This window comes from Dermacentor silvarum, chromosome 3 (genome assembly GCF_013339745.2).
Source record: "Dermacentor silvarum isolate Dsil-2018 chromosome 3, BIME_Dsil_1.4, whole genome shotgun sequence".
In the NCBI taxonomy this organism is placed as follows: Eukaryota; Metazoa; Arthropoda; class Arachnida; order Ixodida; family Ixodidae; genus Dermacentor; species Dermacentor silvarum.
The window spans coordinates 225,881,690-225,904,553 of record NC_051156.1 but is presented as its reverse complement, the minus strand read 5'-3'; the positions used below and the strand labels follow the sequence as shown (position 1 = coordinate 225,904,553).

The following is a 22,864-nucleotide window of genomic DNA, read 5'->3' as shown; positions in this document are numbered from 1 at the left end:
TTATAATACATTCTAGGAATAACACCGGGATTGAAACTATTAAAACCGTAAGTGTATAATGTAATTCGTACATCTCCTTCTAACTCTCGCGCATTATGTTTGTGGACGCTGCAGTACCGTAAGCCGTAATTTTAAGAAGCATGAGTCAGTGCACGCCTTCGATGCCGGCATGCACCTCATCCTGTTCTCCCACTCAGCGACGTGTTGAAAAATCCGTTGTCTCGACCTGCATCGTCGCTCGGATGGCTAATTCTCAGCGGAAGCTCTTCGCCGCGCCGGGCGAGAGAGGTAGGTCGCTCACTTATGCGCGTTCTTTCTTTAATTGTCCCAACTTGCCTTGCGCGAACAGGGAGGGCTCAAAGCAAGCGCACCTACGCTCACCCTCCTATAGAGGATCTGCGGGTGCGTGAACAGCTCTCGAAGCAACGTTTGAACAGCGCACGTCTGCGAGGGTGTATAGCGAGTCGAGCACCAGTCTCGCTTAATTGCTGCCGGGCCACGAACTCGTGCACGATGACACGTGAGTCAGCGGAAGCACGCCAGCCGTGCTCCTGTTACGGTGACGCGACACTGCGTACACGCTGCATTATAGGTACACGTGTGCAACTCTCGAAATTTGCGACTGAGCCGCCAGTTTGGCTCAATGGCGTTCTATCAAGCGCGAGGTAGCGCGCACATTTTCATTTCATGTCGATCGCATTACGAAGGGGCGGGAATGAAAAAAAAAATGTCACAGTTTCGCCCAACGGGCGAAGCGATGAATGCGATAGCAACACAGCAATGTCATACGAAGTAAGGTGAGCGGCTTTGGTAGCAATATGAATTGTAGTAAACATGAGCTGATTAAGTAAGCAGGTGTGCTGCGGCGTAAGTAGACCGACATGAAGAGAGACTCGATGACCACGAGAAGGCGCGTGTGAAACGGTGGTGTTGATGAGAAGCGCTTCCCGTGGGCAGCGCGTGCGAAGGGACACACCTGTAGCGCTGCACTGCCGACCCGGGCAGCATTGCATGTGTAGCGTGCGTTGGAAAATGTGGCCCGACTATTACTAACTGATTGAAGAAGCGTGGTGTGAGCGCGCACAAACAAACATGAATAGATCACACTGAATGACTGCAGACAACGACCGTCAAAACGCTGGCAGCGAGCGGATATATACGCCGCAGGAGCGGGCGAAGGTACGTGCGGTCTATCGCTTCAACGGAAACTGAGCGGCGAATGCGCATAAAGGTCAGAGCCGTGTGGAGATAAGAGACGGTGCGGTCGAACGAACGACGAGCGCGGTTGTTGGCAGCGTATAAGCGCGCCCCCCCCCCCCCCCCCCCCCCCCGCTCCTTCCGGCGCTGGCTTCCCGCTTCCTTGCTTGCGCGTGGGAGAGATAAGAGACTGTGCGGACGAGCGACGAGCGCGGTTGTTGGCAGAGAAGTGCCGGCGCTGGCTTTCCGCTTCCTTGCTTGCGCGTGGGAGATAGAGTGCGTTCGCTCTCCGTGATAGCGCGCGTCCCCGCACGCTGCCTCTGGGGCATACGGCGCGCGGCGAAGATTTTATCTATACGGAACCTCACGGCGACGGCGACGGCGACGCCGACGGCAGAAATCCGGTTGAAGTGTCCATATAATTGCTATCGCAATAAAAACGCACGTGTAGGGGTCTTTACGTCACGTTAGAGAGCCTCAGGCAGGCGAAAATTAACCCGGAGCAGCCCGCTGTGGCGTCCCTCATTGCCAGATAACCAAATATATATATATAAATGGCATTGTTTTATGCTTTTTGATAAAATGGCTACAAACGTAGTGCACGTGGCGCTCTTGGAGAGGAGTTTCTAGACGACGCGGACATACTTTACCGCAAACAACGTAAGCTACAGGAGAATAAGGAACAAATGTTTGTCATATTAATTTTTTATTACAACTTTCCGGGTATAGATTATATGAAAGATTTGTAGCCATGCAGTCACAGTTTAATGCACCCGATTTCTTTAAAAAATCTTGAAAATCGCCCTTAATTAAGCATACTCACCTAAATTCAACGTTCAATTCAGGCAATATTCAGATTTTACGTGCCAAAACCACGATTTCATTATGAGGCACGCCGTAGTGGGGGACTTTAAGATCCCCACCAGGGGATCTTTAACGTGCCCCCAATGCACAGGACACGAGAGCGTTTTTGCATTTCGCCCTCATCGAAAAGACGTTCAGTTTGAAACTCCGTCGTGGTGCCGCAAGGATACCATTGATCACCTGTTGCGTACCTGTCGTCGCTACGACGTCCAGCGCTTATCTACCCGGACAACTTCAAACCGGATGGACTTTCTGAGTCAGAGATACTCGTACCGTGGCCACATCCGTCATTGGCGCAAAAGGCTGTCCGTGCACAGTTCTTTAAGTGTCACGACTCGATTGACCCTTTATAGACCCGTGAATGATCCCTCATGCACGCAGCGTTCGCTCTCTCCCTCTTTCTATTCCCTCTTACTCCCAGTGTAGAGTAGCAAACCGGACGCTCGTCTGGTTCACTTTTCATCTCCTTGCTCTCTCTTTCCCTCTCATCATGAGGCTGCCTTTTCTGTGCTCCCTGGCGCACTCGATTTCATTATTCCCTCGATTATTAAGGCGAAAGCCTTAGATGGCTCAATGGTCGAAAAACCTGACGAACGTCCGGGTTATGGCACCAACATTCAAGTGACGCCTCCGGTAACGTCTAAGACACATTAAAGAAGCATGAAATAAGATTCCAGTGGATACCTAGACATTGCAACATTCCTGGCAACACAACAGCCGATGAAGCAGCACGACAAGCACACCTCAAAGATGATGCGGTTTCGCTCCCAATATCAAAAAATGAATTACGCTGCATTATAAGGGCAACATCTTTCAAAATGTGTAGAAGTATGTGGTTTGACCTGAATTCCAAGAGCTCTGATTTGTACCATATCGATCCGCTTATTGAATTCAAATTTCCATTGTCATTAGACAGAAATATGGAAACCCTTATTCATCGATTAAGGCGAGGCACTGCCTACACAAAACATTTCTTACATAGCATTGGCCGTGCCGAAACCCCCGAATGTGATTATGAATTTGTAGATGAAGATATACATCACCTCCTTTTCGATTGCCTACATCACGACACCCCAAGACGCCGACTTAAATCAACTCTAATGACATTCGACCGCAGACCTTTCAGTTTAATGAAACTTTTGGGCCCTTGGTCAACAACGGCCTTGCAAAAGAGCGCTGTAAAAGCGTTAAAAAATTTTCTCGGAGACATTGTCGGCCGTTATTAACGCTTATAATGTTCCTTTTATTTCAACGTCGCTGTATATGTGCATGTGTTTGTGGATTATGTTTTGTTGACTATTCTGTTCTGACTGCATGTGATAATGCATTTACAAGATTTGTGCACCACCCACTGAATAAAGACTGTATTGTTAGGTGACATTATTATTTGTATTTTTGAGACTTCCTTCTGCAGTGCCGTGGAGTTATTCAACTTCTTAAATGTATGTACCGCGTATTTTTTTTTTTTTACGTTGTCGTGTTACTGTGAAAATGTTGCTTGAGAAGTATTTTTTTTTAATGTTCTAGTGCTTACATGAGAAGGTTGTTTGACATGCAATCTTGTATGTTGAACCCTGTATGTTGTAGGTTAGGTATATTCAAAAGCTAAGGAGTAGCCGGCGCCTTATTTGTGCGTCAACATCTCCTTATATCATATCAATAAAAAAAGAAACTGATTTCATGAGTAGAAGCAAGTTCAAAATGACTATGGAAGCTACAAACATAGCCACATTAGGTGAAGCACGCGCCAGTAAGCCATCAATTTCGTTTTTAATAAAAGAGCTCGATTGTCTCCGTTCGCGTTGAACGGACGCCCTTCTAAATAATCAGTGTGGCCACAAAAGTGTCTGCGTGTGCTTTTCCCGGTTTTGTTCATACTTGCAGAGCAATTTACACGTGTCTTATGGCGTTTTGAGGAGTATAAGTACGCCTGCGAGAACTGAAAATAACTCTATTGTTGAAAGTTAGCGCTGTGTTTAAGTAGACGAACGAAAAAGAAAGAGAAAGCCACGACCATTCTAACGTATCATTAGCCACGCAGAAACACTGGCTATGTCTAGGCGACCGAAAAAGAGAACAAGAGAAAACAAGTAATTATAGGAAGGAACAACGCATTTGAATGAGAACGTTAAAGTAATTTAATGATTGTATCGTGAGCGCGCAGGCTTTCATCTCGTCTTCATCCTCTTTAGCATATGCTAAAGTGGCTATCAACGTTTTATTACTCATTTATATTGCAAGTGTCTCAAGACAAACAGAAGCACGGCTACGAACTTTGTCACCGCGATGTCCATTTTTCGCCCTGAACCCTCATGTTGCTTTGGTCACCATCTCGTAAAGTTGGCCTTTGTGAAAAGCTACTCTCCTGTTACACAGGCCCATATCGCGTGCTCCGTCAAGTGACCGATGTCACCAATGAAATCATTCTAGCCACGTCCACAACCTCCTCCGCTGTGACAACCAGTGGCATTATCCACATCGCCAGACTCAAGCCCTACAACTCACCACACGCCTTGGGTATTTAACAGCATCGTGACGGCGCTTGAGCCACCGGGGGGGGGGGGGGGGGGGGGGTATTACGATACCAACGACATATGCTCAAGAGACGAGCCGCCGCGAGATAGACGATGAACCTCTGATCCACGCCGCTTTCTTCCTGTCTCCTAACGTTAGGCCTAATATTTTTCGTTTCATTGCCCTTTCTAAAAATATAGCCTATATGTATTTTACTAACCGCCATTTCCGGGATAAAAGTACTTGCACAATTACCAACCAACCAGTTGAGCTCACTCGCACATACACGTATTTTGGACTGCACTTGCAGCACGGCTTATCATGACCCTAACGCATAAACTGTATGCTGTTCTGCCAACCACCCATCAGGACTGCTTAAACGCAACATCCGACATGCTCCTGTCCAAATTCGCAAAGTTGCTTTCATTTCATTAATCTGTCTTCAAGTAAAACATGTATCTGCTATCTAGGACCCGGAGCACGCTTACATTGTTGATAGTCTAAAAGCCTTGCAAAACCGTCCTGCACGCTTCATTTAATCTGACTGCTCACGTTTCACTAACGTCACTATTCTGAAAACACGCGTTCAATTGCCGCAGATATCGTGTCACCGCATATTGCTCGCCTTTCGCTCTTGCACAAGCTGTATCAGCATTCAACCCGACATGACAATTCCTTCCAGAAGGCCACAGTTATGTTACCGCGCCGAGATCACTCTTATGAAATCAAACGCGTAAGGTGCAAAACATCTCACCTTGACATGCCATTTATTCCACGCGTTATCACTGAATGGAATAAACACATCGCCATTCCGCCTGACGTCACGCATTTCCAAGAACTAGTACGCACTTTGGGCGAAGACTAATAAATGCGTAGCGATTCATCTTTGAATCGAATTGAATTGAATTGAATTTTATTCCGCAACAGGAAAAAGTTCTTACCTTTGTTGTATTGTAGGCCTTGGTAAAAAGTTTTAAAGTGTTTCATATATGAGCGTATGACGGTCAGTGCTTCTTTATTCATCAGTGATTTTTTAGGGATTTTTAAGCGAAGCTTTATACGCTCACAAGTTTCGGCGGTAGTGGTGGTGGTGGTGGTGGTGCTGGTGGTGGTGTCAGGCTGAAAAGTGGGCCGATCCTGGTGATAGTGCAGAAAGGGTCCAAGCTCAATGGCACATAGCAGGGACAAAAAAGAAAGAGAAAGAAAGAGAGAGAGAGAGAGAAAGAGCGAAAGAAAGACAAATAGAGAGAGAGAAAGAAAGAAAGAGAGATAGAAAATCATCAGCCCTTCCCCTGACGAGAAAATGGAGGTAAGCAAAGGTTGTCGTGTGTGTACTTGACCTACTACTTTCCCTTCCCTTTCCTACTGTACTTTCGTTTCTTTTCGTGGTACTTTTCGTGGTACTTTTCGTTCCCTTTCCTCCTGCTTTTGTTTCCCTTTCGTGCAACTTTTCCTTCCGTTGCGTTGTACGTTTCCTTCCCTCGATGCATGTATTTAATAAAGGTTTATGTTTTATTACCGTAACATGTCGTGAACTTTACATTACCCTGACGAAAGTCAGATACACACACGACAAGCTTCGCTTACCCCCATTTTCTCGACAGGCGAAAGGCTGATGAATTTTTTTCAGTTAGTCTATTTGCTCATACAATCACCACAGCATCCTTTCTTTATTGCGCAAATGCGCACCTCCGAACATAACCATATTGTTTGCTGTTTAAATTGTCAATTGCTCCTGGCACCTTCTAATACCTATTTTTCAATATATGTGGTCCGTTGGCACTACTGTATGAAATTCAGTACACCCCCCCCCCCCCCCCTTTCATATATTACCTCAGGGCCTTTATGGGTATTCCTCAATAAATAAATAAGTAAACTAGATTTAGCGTTGACATTCAATTAGAAATATTTTGAATGAGGTGCAAAGGTTGAGTTGTACAAAAATGTGAGTGGATTAAAATGTGACTGCCTCCAAATTTACATATAAAAATCTGCCTCAAGGTTCTAATAAAATTTTAACTATTTAATTTTTGTTAATTAGTCTTCTAAAAATCGCGTTATTAACGGCAAGGGATGTCCACCTCTCATCGACCCTCATAGATTTTTTTAGAAAATCGCGTTTGCCACATTGCACAATTCTAGTCCTTGAGCTGGATTGGTCGAATAGATGGACATTACTTGCACGAGAAATCAAAATAGATAATCGGCTAATGAACAAAATCTTAATATAAGAATTTTAGCTAGTTGCTTTACGGTACATATTTGCAATTAACGAATTGTAACCGCTAAGGCGTATTCACTTGGGACAATTTTGAGGCTTCGTCTATGTCGCGTGAGTCGCGGAGTGCTACAAATACGATAGCATTATCCAGATCAAAAGGGCCTTCGGTGATTTACACAGAGAGGCATGTTCCCGCGGAGCAATTGATCGGTGGCAGCGACGGAGAAAAGAACGGTTACCGCACTGCGGTGTGACGCAGTACATGGGAGGAGTGACAAAGGTATTTCTCTCTTACTTTACCCACATTTATGAAAACAAACCCAGACAGGTTTTGGCGTTACATGAAAGGAGCCAGTGTTCACATTGATAATAAACCAAGATACTTCAATCACTGATCCCGCGATTGTATAGCTAGAAAGATGAATGAATATTTTCATTCTGTTTTTTCGTCATGTGATGCTGAGCCGCAACGGCCTGCTCCCTCGTCATGCGATGAACGAGATTTAATATCGTTCGAACGCGTTTTGTCTTTGGTATTCATCATTCAAGAGAAATCGTCTGGGGGTCCCGAGGGGTATTCCTAATGCCTGCCTGCGTCGATACATTGAACCGGTCTCTCACATCTTGGCAACCATCTTTAGTCTATATGAACCGATGATTGGCGCGGGTGGTCGCTGTTCACAAGAAGGGCGGTCGTCTGCGGCCACGAAACTACAGGCCAATTTCCCTAACTTCCACTTGCTGCAATATACTAGAACACGTTGTCGCACACTTTATTAACAAATTTCTTGAAACTAACAAATTATATTTCCGAATTCCAGCACGGTTTCCATAACGGATTATCTACTCATACGCAGCTAGTAACCATTATTCAGGAATTGGCATTGTCTTTGGATTCTTCAGGACAGGTTGATATATTATTGCTTGATTTCAGTAAGGCATTCGACCGTGTACCACACGGAAAACTCATTAGAAAACTTAGAACGTATGGTCTTCCAGGTTTTATAGTTAACTGGACAGGGTCTTATTTGGCCAATGGAACTCAATTCGTGGATGTCAATGGCTTCTGCTCAACATTCTTACCTGTTACCTCAGGCGTACCCCAGGGCAGCCTACTCGGTCCCATTCTGTTTTTAATGTATATCAATGACATTACTTCGGCTGTTCATCCCAGTGTTCACATTAGGTTATTCGCAGATGACTGCGTGATATTTCGTAGGGTGGTGTGTCAGGAAGATCAAACCACATTAAGTAACAGTCTTGCAGGTATTAGCGAATGGTGTTCAGATTGGTCGATGAAGTTAAATTCAGAGAAAACTGTGCTCCTACGCGTAACCAACAAAAAATATCCTGTCCACTTCACCTATACTATAAACGGTTCTCCGATAAGAGAAGTCAGCGACTACAAATATTTAGAAGTTGCCATAAGTAATACCCTTTCCTGGTCTGGGCATGTCGATGGCGTTTGCGCATCTGCAACCCGTAAGCTTGGTTTCTTGAGACATAAGTTGAAATCGTCGCCTCCTGAGCTCAAACTTCTTGCTTTAAATACTTTCACTTTACCAAAATTAGAATATGGAAGCATTGCATGGCATCCTACTTACAATAAACATAAAAATTAAATGGAAATGGTGCAAAGGCGTGTTGTTCGGTTTATTTTCAATAAATTTAAGTCATATGATTCGCCATCCACACTTATGCGCGTGAACAACATCCCCACACTGGAGCATCGAAGAAAAGTCGCACGATTGAAATTCCTGTACAACCTGTGTGAGGGGTCATTGCGCTTCAACACGCGAAAGTACATTCAGCCGTTTGCAGCACGCGCATCTCGTCACAGTCATTCTCGCAACTTACTTCCCTATTCGTCTCGCACAAACATATTTAAAGAATAATTTTTTTCCACGCACAATCCCGGACCGGAATGCCTTGCCTGCCAATGTCGTCTTATCTGATACTGTCACCGCATTTGGCATGCTGTGTCTGCGCTTTAGGTATGGTGTCGCGTCTATTCTACCTTGTTGTTATGATGTTCTACTTTGTTGTTATATTGTGTTCATGCATCCTTGTTCTAAACGAGTGCCTTTATTTATTATGTTTCGGACAGTGAAAAACTTGTCTGTAAAATTCCCACCTGCTTGGTCTTATTTAGGACCGCAGTATACCTGTAAATAAATAAACAAAAAATGGTTGGTTTCGAGCCCTGTTACCTCAGCACAGCAGCCAGATGCGCTAACCATTCAACCACGGAATACGCAGTAATCCAGCTAGGCGGGAAAACGGTTAGATACACAAATACTTAACCCCCGAAAAGTTCGTTCACTGAAAGAATGCACTGAAAGCACAAATTAGGAATAAAAAAATTACACCATCTTTCCGTAGGGGAACCCTGAGTAGTATGCGAAGCAGCCATGGGGTCGACTCAAGTTAAGTAAACAGTCTGTTCGCGTACGCAGGACTCTACGTAGCCTGCTTCACTACGTAAGGTCTCATCATTTCAGCCTATTCTATGCTCGCGAGGAGAAAATGTAACGTTTTTTTTTTTTTTTGCTCCAATCGTATGTTTGATTGGGCGCAGTTGACGTTTTCAAATGTTAGAAATCTATTGGAAAAATATTTGCATTTCCAAACAGTGCCTATTTTATTTGAATCGCGAATTTTAGGGGGCATTGTTCAATTCATTATTCGAAAGTTTCGAATATTCGCACACCCCTAGATGTAGGTTCAGGTGGATAACCGCAGAGTGACAAGACGCCATAATGCTATCGCATTGCAGTCTGACAGATGTGACATTCATGAGGATCTGTGAGTGAAGGTATAGTCGGTGCTCTTAAAATTGCGCAATACCGGCGCCAGGTTGCACCAATTGATCACGTGAACAAGGAGTGGCGGCGGAACGACGGAAATCTCATAAATAGAAGGAGAGATATCACACAGATGTTGCTTCGCCACTACCCGGGCCATTACACCGTGCCCGACTATCGGGCCACACCGGTCCACCGAATGCCCGATCACCGTCGCCACCGTCCGCGAGTGTCACACTCGAAGCCCTTCTCGCGCCGTTCGAACTATTTTTTCTGTTCGCAGGCAGGCTGGCCGCCTTTCTCGAATGGAGAACTAGTGCAAGCACTGCGTATGTCCTCCATTCTTCTCATTATATATAATCATCACCATCACAAATTTCGTATTCTTACGCGTGAAATTCAACAACAGGTACCCGGTGCACGGTCGCGAAACCCGGCGAGGTTCTCAAACAAAGGCTTCGCTTTAAAAATGCCGTATTCGCCGGAAGGCGAAGCATTGAAACCGAAAGGAAGGCTTAGCGTTGCGCTGTAGGCATTTCACAAGACTGGCGTGATAAGGCGCGTACCAGTGGTGTTGCACTTCGATGGCGCACAAGACGAGACTGAAGGAAAACCCTTCGGCATTCGTCAGCGTCCAAAGAAGGGATGACATAAACTTCGCTTGCCGTTCACTACGGTGTGGTGTGTGCGCAGAGCTGCTCCGCCGGAACGCTAACGTGTGGGCGCTCGATGCTCGTGCCAGCAGTGGAAGGCGCAAATACGCCTCCACCGTCCGCATAATTACTATCCCCAATAAACGATTTATACAGTTCCGTCACACCCGATTCATGCGCAGACAGGACACTGAATCGCCCAACCCCCTTTTGTTCTCTTGCAGGATCAGTCAAGAGAAGCTGTGTGCCCGACAAGCAGAGTTCTGCAACTACAGTGACACCGAAGTAAGTGCTGCACGTGCGTGCGCGCGTTTTACCTTCAATATACGTTTTATTTTTAAAAAATGCTACAGAAATTCTGAGAATTGTCTACAAACGCGCAAGCATTCTTTGGCTGCACTGTAATTTCACTTTAGCTTGCTATGTTGCTAGATTATGCATGTGTACTCATCGTTTTTTCCGGAGCCAAATGATGCTTCGGCATTAGTAGACAATTCCCAAAATTTCTGCAGCATTTCTTGTTGTTTATCATGTCTATCCTGGTTAGACCATATCATAACGTTCTAAGCACAATTCCATTCCATACAATCGTGGGAATTGTAATCTTCTTTTGCTGTGTCCTGTACAACGATTTGTTCTGAATCAGACAACCTCCGTTTCATCGCTGGAGGCTGGGAACCTGCTTCATTTTATATTATTTTTTGTATCATTTTGTACTTTTTTATTGATCAAATGACTACGTCGAGGCGACGGCGACGTGACCAGTTTTTTTCTGTGGAGTGACACCCTATAGCGTCGTTTCCGATTCGCTTCTGAACACCTCCTTTCCTCTTCTTGCTGTTGATTATCTCCCAGTTCCTGTCACTGTTTTCGTGATTCCTTCTGCTAACTATCGTTGTTGCGAGTATCATTTGATACTTTTATTGCCTCAAATGATTATGTCGAGGCGACGGCGCCGCGACCAATATGTTTTTATCAATTCTAAATGTACCAATCTACCAATCATTTACGGTTACACTATTACAACGATTAAATGCATTAACTTGACCAGTTACGAACTTGTTTCCCATTTACAACAAGCTGCGGGACGGACACGGTTTCTCCGGGGCACTCGCCAAAGAATGCTTCCGCATTAGAATTCAGTGGCGAATGCGAGAGAAATGCGCATTACGTCGCCCCTGTATGAGGTGCGTGATCGAAACCGCGTTCGCCACATTGCAAGGCGTTGTTCAGCAGCCCACACGTCCTGGCTCTTCGAGGAGTGAAGCGCAACTGACGGTGTTCGGGAGCATACCACTGCCAGTTGCACTATAAAGAGGGTGTCCCAACTATCATGCACCAAGATTTAAAAATATGCCCCGTAGCTGAACAGAACCAAGGTATTGTTGTTTGCCGTCGTTCGGAGAATATTTTTTTTTTTTTAGGTGCATAAGACTCGCATTTTTTTAGCTGCACCAAATTTTCTTAAAAATTGCCTGTGGCAGATCGCGCAATTCCAACGCTTGAGCTAAATTACTCAATGAGGCGGCCATTATTTCTACGAGAAATCCAAATGTGTAATTACAGAACTACACTAATTAAAACATTAATTAATTACATTACGGAACATATTTCAATCTACTAATTATAGTCTGTGAGTTCGCAGGGCGTGTTCACTTGGAATGGATTCTCAGGACTACAACAGTTTCGAGATATTCTTTTTCGAAGCGTCTGACGAAAGGCATTGGTGCTCCAGTTACTTTTGTGCTTCAATGTACAAAACAGCGTTTTCGCAAAGAAATCAAGCGGGACAATCTTTAGCGCAAGTTTGACGCCGAATATCTCGAAACCGGCAGCATCCTCGGAATTCGTTTCAAGTGAATATGCCTTGCGAACTGACTAGCTACAATTCGCAGATTGAAATATGCGTCGTAAAGTAATTAATGAAAATTATAATTAGTGTAGTTTTGTTAATTATTCAATTAAGCATTTTGATTTCTCGTACAAGTAATGGCCGCCTCATCGAGTAATTTAACTCGAGGGTTAGAATTGTGCTATCAGCCACAGGCAATTCTAAAAAAAAAATTGGTGCAGCTAAAAAAAAAAATAATAACATCTTGTATAAGGCATGCAACACACAACGCTGATTATCACGGGGCTTTGTAGCGCCTACTTATCTCTGCGACGCTGTATTGTGCAACTGACCAAGTCGCCCAACACTGCGTGCCAGCTACAATACATATGGCGGTTCTCAATATTCGTGGTACGGTCATTGATCAACGATACCGCTCGGTAAAACGACCCACCTCGCCCGTGCTGTTGACTTGAATACCATCATCACCAGCCTATATTTATGACCACTGCAGGGCGAAGGCATCTCCCTGCGATCTCCAATTATCCCTGTCTTGCGCTAGCTGGTTCCAACGTGCACCTGCAAATTTCCTAACTTGATCACCTCACCTAGTTTGTTGCTGTCCTCGACTGTGCTTCCCTTCTCTTGGTATCCATTCTGTAACTCTAATAGTCCACCGGTGATCCATCCTACACATTACATGGCCGGCCCAGCTCCATTTTTTCCTCTTAATGTCAACTTGAATATCGGCTATCCCCGTTTGCTCTCTGATCCACACCGGTCTCTTCTCGTCTCTTAACGTTAGGCCTAACATTTTTCGTTCCATCGCTCTTTGTGTGGTCCGTAACTAGTTTTCGAGCTTCTTTGTTAACCTCCAAGCTTCTGCCCCATGTGTTAGCGCCGGCATAATGCAATGATTGTACACTTTTTTTTTTTTCAACGACAGTGTTAAGCTACCAGTCAGGATTTGGTAATGCCTGCCTCATGCACTCCAACCCAATTTTATTTTTCTGTAAATTTCTTTCTCATGATCAGGGTCACCTGTGAGTAATTGACCTAGATAAACATACTCCTTTACAAACTCTTTACAGACTTGAATATGCCCATTGTCAAAAAGAAGCTTGCGCGAAGCGGTAATCGGCTTCACCTCGTGGATTGGGGTAGGTGCGCAAAGGCTGCTCCATTTTCTGTCACCCTTCTACGTCACAGGAGAGAAAGAGTGGTGAGGGGGGGGGGGGGTTGTTGTGATCTGAATTTGATAATTAATTTGACGACGGTTTCTTTGATCTACATCTTCATGTTGAAATGTAGGAATACGGAACTACACGTTTACAAAGATTCCCCTCGGCTTTCATCATATTAGTTTGTAATTAGGATGTTAATTGATGTAATTCATGTAACTAGTGCATGTAATGCTTGCATTGCTTTGGTAGTTCTAGCAAATTATGTCCACCCGGGGCTGGTGATTCATTTGCAGTGACGTAATTCGAGTAAGTTTGTATGTAGGCTTTCTTCAAGTTTCCGAGGGGAAAAAAATACCTATTAGCTTAGCTTCAATCACACAGCGGCAAATTATTTGTCGCCTGTTATGTTTAGCGCTCAATTTGAACCACTCAATAAGCGGCTGAAGGCCTCATGGCCTGCACGAAGTATATCAACACTACAATGTGCGGCGCATATAAGGGCACACCCAATTCTTCGAAAACCTCATATTCTGAGGTTTTTATTGCATAGCTTTAAAGTGCTCGGTAAAGTAGGATGTGTTTCCACATCAGTAACATACATTTAACACGTTATCTCTAATCCAACAAATTACACCTCATTAGAAGCAGTTGTTGCCTAATGACAACGCTTTGTGCGCTCCATGCATGCGTAAACAGGAAGTCTTGAGCTGGTTCTCCGTCAAAACTACCTTTTGCAATGCAGCGGACCAAACTTCTCGCGCTGTGCGCCATTCAGGCTCATCAACTCCTCGTATAACTCATCAACTCATCAGGCAACGTTGATTCTGCCGAGATGATCTACCGGCTATTCTGTGTGTGAGTGTGCTAAAGAACCTCAGGTGGTGAAAATTAATCCGGAGCCCTCCACTACGGCGTGCCTCGTAATCAGAACTGGTTTTGGCACGTAAAACCCCAGAAAGAAGAAGAAGAAGAAGAAGAAGAAGAAGAAGAAGAAGAAGAAGAAGAAGAAGAAGAAGAAGAAGAAGAAGAAGAAGAAGAAGAAGAAGAAGAAGAAGAAGAAGAAATTTTATACACACAAGAACTGAGAACTATTTCGCTCGTATTAGCATGAGTGCTAAATTAGTGATCCAATAACAAGATGATATAGGTTACAACAGCTTTGCAGGGTAGCCACCCGGAACTACCGCTGGTTAACCTCCCTGCCTTTCTACGCATCCTTTCTCTCTCTCTTGGTTTGCAATTATGGCGAGTGTACACGCACCCGTTTTAGCAAATTACTATGTACATTCGAGAATAGTAAACTGGGCAAATTGGTATTAGTTAAAAATGAACAAATGCGCCACAAAAAGAGACGGAGAAATACGCAGACGCAATGTTTTGCTGCTGCTGTTGATAATTATTCATCTTCTATCACCATGCAAGATCTGGTATACTGTCGTGTAAGGAATCTCCGTGGAACAGAAATTTAGGTCTACCTGCCCACAGACGCACCAAATTTTACGTTAATAGCGACGCTATAGCTATAGCAGAGTTCGGTCACTGTCCCGTTTCACCGTCAGAAAAAAGAAAAAATAAGTTATTACTTCAGGAAAGCCAAGGCCACCTTTCTCATGTTTTTAAATTCCGTGATGCCCCTTTTAAAGTTCATGAATAATCGAAAGTTATATTTGTTCTCATGGAGGGATATGAACGAGACACCCAAGCAATTTTCGTCTATGTGAGTTTGCAGGCTGGTATACCTCTTGAAGCGCCCCAGAGAACAAAAGGGCGGCACCTAATAGAAAACAGAGGGCGAGAAAGACTGTCGGTGGTGTGAATAAATATAAAAACGAAGATGTAACCTTATACAAGGAGCACGACAGGGGCGAACTGCAAGCTATAAAGAAGACAGGTTTGTGAAGATCGATGCGTGGGAGTTGATCAGGCCTCGATGCTTTCAAACACAGGCTGGGGCAAGGGCGGTAAAAGGCTTCCTTCCCTCTTCGTTCATCGCATTTCTGCTCATATTCTCGATTGCGTACGCATGAAGCACCTGGGAGAATCTGGGATATTTTGTCAAAGGCAATGGCTATAGCAAGTGCACGTACCTTTTTTTTTCTTGTTATAAGAACAGGGGTTATATAGTTTAACGCAGGAAAATAAAAGTGAGCAAAAAGAGGCCAGCCCCGCGCGTGCAGTATAGCCAGTGTATTTCTGCGAGGAGGGAGAGAAATTGATGACGTTGGCAGCCATAAAACGTGGATGGGACGCAGTAAATTGGGAGCCAGTCATTTATCCTCGAGGCATTCGCCGTTGTTATAATCAAACCGTCCATCGCACTGAAAAATATGGGCCCCGTCGGAATCTCTGCTGAATTGACTCGCTCCCGGAAATCGAGCTGGCGCACGAAAAGAGAGTCCGAGGGCAAGAAGCAAGATCATCGAATTTGGTTCCAGGCCGAGATATAGCCGTCGAATACTTTCCTCGCTTTGTCTTTGTTAATACGCGCTTCTTTCCCTTCCTCTGCGTCACGGTTGCTCATTCATAATACGAGAGTCTTTTACAAACCCGGGGCCGCGCCTACATTGTGACGAATCACATACACCGCGCAAGCAGACTCGTCTTCTCTCTGTCTGATATTCAAGGACAAAATTCACAAAACTTTTCTTACATAAGAATCGTTTGCGATTGGCCGTTGCCACGTCGATCGCCTCGTTATCGGGACAGTCGCTATCACGAGTGATGCCTACCGAAACGGCTGCCGATGAGGAGAACCTCCTAACCACGTAAAATAAGCCTTCGTGAATTCGGGCCCTGATATTTTTGCGGAGCTCGCAGAACCAGTAAGGATTACGAAGACAGAAGCTATAGAAACGCCACTGCGCTTTCAATCGTCGCCAATTGTGCTCGAGAAACGCTTTCCTCTCGACAGAGCAGTTCGCCATAGCAGGGACGCTAAGCATCGTACAGAAAACGAGAAACCTATAGGTGGCCGTCCCCCATTGTACCGAGAAACTGCTATAACAAAGCTGCTGCGGAGGCGTTCCAGCGTGGGCGATCTGTCCCCGAGACGGCCATGAGACTGATTTAAAGTGTTACTCGGTACCTAGTACAGCTCATGCCGATATATCCCTGATATCATCTAGAGTTCGTGGGCACCACAAATTGAGGCATAGCCTTGGGACTTCCAAATCCCCGGCTTAACTATAAAATGTGATGACTTCGACAAAAAAAAAAAAAAAAGAAAAAAAAACGTTGTGCACTCTGTGCTTCACAGCGAGGCACAGATAGAGGGCGCACGCTCGCCACATGATCGCAGCCTTAATGATCTCTGCTGTGATTAATTTTCCTTGTTGTGCGAGCTGCGTTAACTCGTTCGCTTGCAAGGACGTCGTCGTATACACGTAAGGACGTTGTTGGCCGTCCACTTTCAAAAAACTGGCGGTGGTCGAGAGGGCAGGTGAACAGCTGCCGAAGTCGCAGCGCGCCTCCTCCTTATAAAACTTATCGAAGAATCAAATGCATGAATAATAACTCCATTGTCATTGTCAATATCATTGTGTTTTATATGCTGCAAACGAATTCTTGAACGCTATGCATTGTCAAGACAAGTAAAAAAAATGTCGCAGTTTCACCCGAAAGGCGAAGCATCAATTGCGGTAGCAAATTAGTAGAGAGCTATACGGAGTAAGGATAGTAGTTTTATCAGCTCTATAAACTTGGACATGCAGCAGCACCAGCAACGCGCAGAACTGTTGTCGACGCCGTCGGCGTTATGACCGCGTTCGCACAGAACGCGCGCGGCGTTTTTATATAAATACGCATTTGGTGCCGCAGCTAAACGTCGCCTCCCCTCTCTCTCTCCCTCCCGTCCCCCCACAGCCTTTTGCGTGACGGAAAAAGTCGCGTTTGCCCTCTATATATGGAAAGGAGGAAAGATACCCTTAATTCTGCAGCCCTTCAGGGAACACGGCGCAGAACGCGCGTTTTCTCTTCGAAGTGCGTTCGCTCCCTGTGAAAGCGCGCGTCCTTCGCGCCCTTTCACTCGCACATACAGCGTCCGGAGCACGGCGACCATTTCATCGCCGTTGACGTCATACGGAACCTCACGGCGACGGCGACGCCGACGGCAGAAATCCGCTTTGAAGTGTCCATATAATTGCTATCGCAATAATATGTATTGTGACGTCACAGTAAGGGCGGACCTTTATTGAGCCCGAGAGACGACACGGCGAAGAAGGGCGGCGTCCACAACCAGCCTGAACAGCCTTCGACACAGTCCACGCTGATGATGATGCGCCCGCACGCGCGATGAAGATGAGGGGCACACGCATGATGATGATAATGTACAGATGATGAAGAAATGCACAATAAATGCCCACAGTATTTTTTCATAAAAGAATATATTCGTATGTGCCACAAATTGTGGCAGAAATAATTGATATCAACGTTTCCATGTTTTTTGTCTATTTAATAAGTAAAGAAAATATCACGCGAACTTTAGAACTATAACAGTTCGAAACCAGCAAAGCAGTGAATGCAGCTGATATGAAAAACGTAAAGGCCACGAAATGAACAAGTTGAGGACAAATATTTTGATGACTATTTGTCATTCAAGAACCTTGTGTACATTTTTGTACATATTGAACGGCCAGGGAAAAACCTCAATGACTCTGTCCTTCGTTCCAATGCATTGCGCAGGAACAGCTGTCACCGGTCGTGTCTTGTGAGTAATTGCACCGAAATTATATCTCCACAATCAGCTTGCATGCGTAGAAGCGCTCTGAAAATACCAGTATTTTCAGCGGGGGCTTTGCTTAAATCCAGATTACCACTGTCCCTACGGCCCCGGAGAGCCAGACCTTGTCGCCCGCAAAAAAGAACGGTCTCAATAATAGGCCGTCAACTTTCTCCTGTTTTCTTATATTTTACTTTACCTGCCATGGTCCAGCTGATCGATCACATTGGGCGTGCTTCTTGAAAATGTTTGGAGAAAATAATCAGCTGCAAGCTGCCAGTCACGGTGATATTTAGTAAATTTTCGTCTATGTGGAAGATTTCGAGCGCGTGCTTCCATTTCTGGAACGGCTTGGACACGAGGGCACGAGTGCGCACCTGTTGGCCTAAGTTTATAAGAACATTAACACATAAAGTTACGGAATTGAAAACCTAAAGCACGCCTTTGGACATGTCAGTGCACCTTTTGCATCAAAAATTTATTAGAACTTTATACCTTGAAAGTTTCGGAATTGAAATCCATGCGCTCCGTAGATTCCACAGCCTCTGCGAGATGCCGCAACGCACCCGCTCTCCATCGAAAAGCCCTCGGAACTTTGTGCTCGGATGGGGCTCCTTGTGTTATGTGACTGCAGGTGCATGGGCGTTGCCACGAAATCCAATCCACGAAATCGCAATGTTCGCGCCGAAATGTCGTTTCGAGCGTGCAAAAGACATGATAGACACAATCCAGAATTATTCCCGGCGCTAGTGGTTGTTTTGGTCGGTGGTGCATGACAGCACGCAAAAATTTCAAGGGGGGGGGGGGGGGAGGGGGGGGGGGGGGAAGGGGCTGAAGCCCCATCAGCGCTTCCCTTCTCTTGGTATCCATTCTGTAACCCTAATGGTCCACCGGTTATCCGTCCTACGCATTACATGGCCTGCCCAGCTCCATTTCTTCCGCTTAATGTCAACTAGAATATCGGCTATCCCCGTTTGTTCTCTGATCCACACCGCTCTCTTCCTGTCTCTTAACGTTATTCCTAAGATTTTTCGTTCCATCGCTCTTTGTGTCGTCCTTAACTTGTTCTCGAGCTTCTTTGTTAACCTCCAAGTTTCTGCCCCATATGTTAGCACCGGTAGAATGCAATGATTGTACACTTTTCTCTTCAATGACAGTGGTAAGCTCCCAGTCAGGATTTGGTAATGCCTGCCGTATGCACTCCAACCCAATTTTATTCTTCTGTAAATTTCTTTCTCGTGATCAGGGTCCCCTGTGAGTAATTGACCTAGATAAACGTACTCCTTTACAGACTCTAGAGGCTGACTGGCGATCCTGAATTCTTGTTCCTTTGCCAGGCTATTGAACATTATCTTTGTCTTCTGCATATTCATCTTTAACCCAATTCTTACACTTTCTCGATTAAGGTCCTCAATCATTTGCTGTAATTCGTCTCCATTCTTGCTGAATAGGACAATGTCATCTGCAAACCGAAGGTTGCTGAGATATTCACCGTTGATCCTCACTCCTAAGCCTTCGCAGTCTAAGAGATGGAATACTTTTTCTAAGCATGCAGTGAATAACATTGGAGAGATTGTGTCTCCTTGCCTGACCCCTTTCTTGATAGATATATTTCTATTTTTATTATGGAGAACCAAGGTTGCTGTGCATTCCTTGTAGATGTTTGCCAAAACATTCACGTATGCCTCCTGCACTCCTTGATTACACAGTGCCTCTATGGCTACTGGTATCTCTACTGAATCAAATGCCTTTCATAATCTATGAAAGCCATATAGAGAGGTTGATTGTACTCCGCAGATTTACCGATTACCTGATTGATGGCATGGATATGGTCCATCGTAGAATATCCCTTCCTGAAGCCAGCCTGTTCTCTTGGTTGGCTGAAGTCAAGTGTTGCCCTGATTCTATTGGAAACGTGTGATAATCTGTGCTAAACCACTGTGCATAGGAACGTTACTTGTACGCCAGTATAAATAAATAAATAAATAAATAAATAAATAAATAAATAAATAAATAAATAAATAAATAAATAAATAAATAAATAAATAAATAAATAAATAAATAAAAATGCCGGCAGATCCCACGCCCTGTGGGAATCGATGTTACGCGAAGCAGTGTGCACCAAGATGTAGATGGTTCTTTCATGACCTACATGACACGCATAACATGGCATTCATGTCATTAGTCCTCAGGAGTCCCTTCAGCTAAACCTATAAGACCTTAAGGCGAAAGCTTCAGTCATGCTCATGGCTATGACTTCGACCATCAACCTTTTTAGCCTTTTCCTTCACTTAGTACCACATCCGAACCCATTCCATTGGTTTTTGAGTGTTAATCATTTTTCGATGAGGCATTGTCATTTTTGCACAGTCATGCTCATGACTATTGCTTCTACTGCAATCCTTTAGTGTTTCCTTCACTTAGTGCCCAACGTCTGAACCCATTTAAGTGGTTTTTCAATATTAATGTTTTTTCCCTGAGTCATTGTCATTTTCGCTCAGTCATGGTCATGACTGACTTCTACCATCATCCTTTAGTGTTTCCTTCACTTAGTTCCCACGTCTGAACCCATTTCAGTGGCATTTGAGTGTTGGACTTTTTTCGCTGAGCCATTGTCATTTTCGCTCAGTCATGGTCATGACTATGACTTCTACCACGTCGTGCCCACGTCCGAACCCATTGCAGTGGTTTTAGAGTGTTAATCTTTTTTTTTTTGCTGAGTCATTGACGTTTTTGCTCAGTCATGGTCATGACTATGACTTCTACCACCATCCTTTAGTGTTTATTTCACTTAGTACCCACGTCCGAACCCATTTCAGTGGTTTTTGAGTGTTAATCTTTTTCGCCGGGTCATTGTCATGACCTACATGACACACATGTCATGACATTCATGTCATAACATATCATTTATTCTCGTCATATACTCTTGTGATAGTATGCCAATTTTGGTACATGCCAAGTTAACGAAACGTCCATGAGAGCACAAAGACGTAGGTGGGTAGATAGATAGATAGATAGATAGATAGATAGATAGATAGATAGATAGATAGATAGATAGATAGATAGATAGATAGATAGATAGATAGATTGATTGATTAATTGATTGATTGATACTGTCAAAGTAGCAAATGTTCGCCAAGAAATGCTTCGCATTTAATAAACAAATAAATACTAACAGTAACACTATTACATGGACTGATTGATCTGCATTGGCGTCGCCGCAGGAATACAAACAGCGCTTACTGCGCTTCCTGGACACGGCCGGTAACTTGGGAGAGCTAGCCATGGACAGTGAAGTCATTCTGCAAGTGGTCATGGAGAACCCCGGAATGTCCATCTTCCCCAGCGGGTTTGCCAAGCAGTGAGCCAGCTTTCGCAGGGCCATGCCGCTACATTTATACTTATTCACAAGTACTGCAATTCTCCTTTCCCAAAATAATGGTATTTTCGCAAGGTGGAATTACACACGCAAAAAAAAAAAAGGAAGGACACGACGCATCGTAGCATTGTATCACAAAAAGAGTTCGCATCAAGTACACATCATAGAGTGATCCAGTATAAATGAAAACACTTTACTGGCTGAAGCGCAACAAAAACATATTCAAGGAGGGCTGCAGTAATGCGGAACTTCAACATAACAGCGCTATAAACAGGACCAGGATGAAGGTAGACAAAGAGGGTGCTAAATAACAATCAATTTTCAAGGTGAAAGCCTTAGCTGTCTATGTTGGCAGTGAGCTTTGCGAAAATGCGCCGTGCCGAAAAATGACCGACGCCGCAAAAATGATCGGATTGACGTCACATTGCTCAGGTAGGTTCCCGTAAACGAAGTAAATTAGTGGCTTCGAAAAGAAAATTTGGTGCATTTCGGTCTGGGTGGGAACCGAACCCGGGTCTCCGGTTTGCGAGAAGAGCACGCTTCCCTGAAGCCACGGTAGCTCCACGGTCCTGGCTGACTGAAGGCGTGCCTAGTGCGTGCGTGATTGCACACGTCACGTCGCAGCCATCTCGCTGACTAAAGGTGTGGCCCTACAGTGCGTGCACTAACGTGCTGCACTTTAGGTACTACGCTAAGTGTTCATATGTAGCGTTCAGGAGGTCGCCTTAGTGTCACACGTGTACTTCCCATTGCGGCTCGTTGTGTCTTGCAAGAAGTCTAGCTCCGATTGTACAACTTCATGTATTACCAAATGTGCAGCAGGCTTTCGCCTTCTTGTGTTACAAGAGTGTCACACCTGACGAACTTTTATTCCGTGTCGGCGCAAACGTTACTGAGAGTACGGTTAGTAACAGTGAATAAAAGGCAAAGAAGGTCATGCGACATGTACGCTAACATTTGAAGAGTCAAGTGCTCGATAAGTACACGGGACTTTATTGAAATGCAGCGAAGGCATGCTGGCACATTTTTCTCCACCTCGATGAATGGCTCGGAAAATTCGCTGCGACACATCACAATGAGGCCATGACGTGGCACTGCAATGCGGGCGGTGGTGTCCGATGTCCTTGTTTGTCTCTCTTCCTTAATATATTTCCCCCCTGATACTGCTGGCAGTGTATATTGACGACGACACGCAATAAAATTAGTTTTGTCTGTAAAAGTGGTTAAAATGTTTATCTACTCTCGCCAATGTCCTGTTTTTAGCGTTGTCACCTTCAGAGTCCGAAATGTACCAATCAGCCCAATTTAACACGCATCTGCTGTAAAACGAGAATGTTTGCGAGTTGACTGCAGTCACTTTTTTGTCCTCGGAAAGAAAGCGCAACGGTTATTGCGCCTGGAGAAAGGCGTCATTGCTAGGGCGTGCCTTGGCCTAGTAGCGTATTCCGCGTGAAAATAGAAAGTAAGAAAATTAGCGTAGCTTGCACTAGTGGCGCAAGG

The 22,864-nt window shown here is 44.7% G+C and overlaps 1 protein-coding gene across 1 annotated transcript in view; it reads left to right on the top strand.

Annotated features, from left to right (window-relative positions):
* Nucleotides 1–22,864, top strand: part of LOC125944441 (uncharacterized) — a 39,690-nt gene that overhangs the window by 5,411 nt on the left and 11,415 nt on the right. Inside the window, exons 3-4 of the mRNA XM_049664941.1 lie at nucleotides 10,478–10,538; nucleotides 21,210–21,346. Of these exons, the coding sequence (XP_049520898.1) occupies nucleotides 10,478–10,538; nucleotides 21,210–21,346 (198 nt within the window). The remainder of the gene's footprint in view (nucleotides 1–10,477; nucleotides 10,539–21,209; nucleotides 21,347–22,864) is intronic.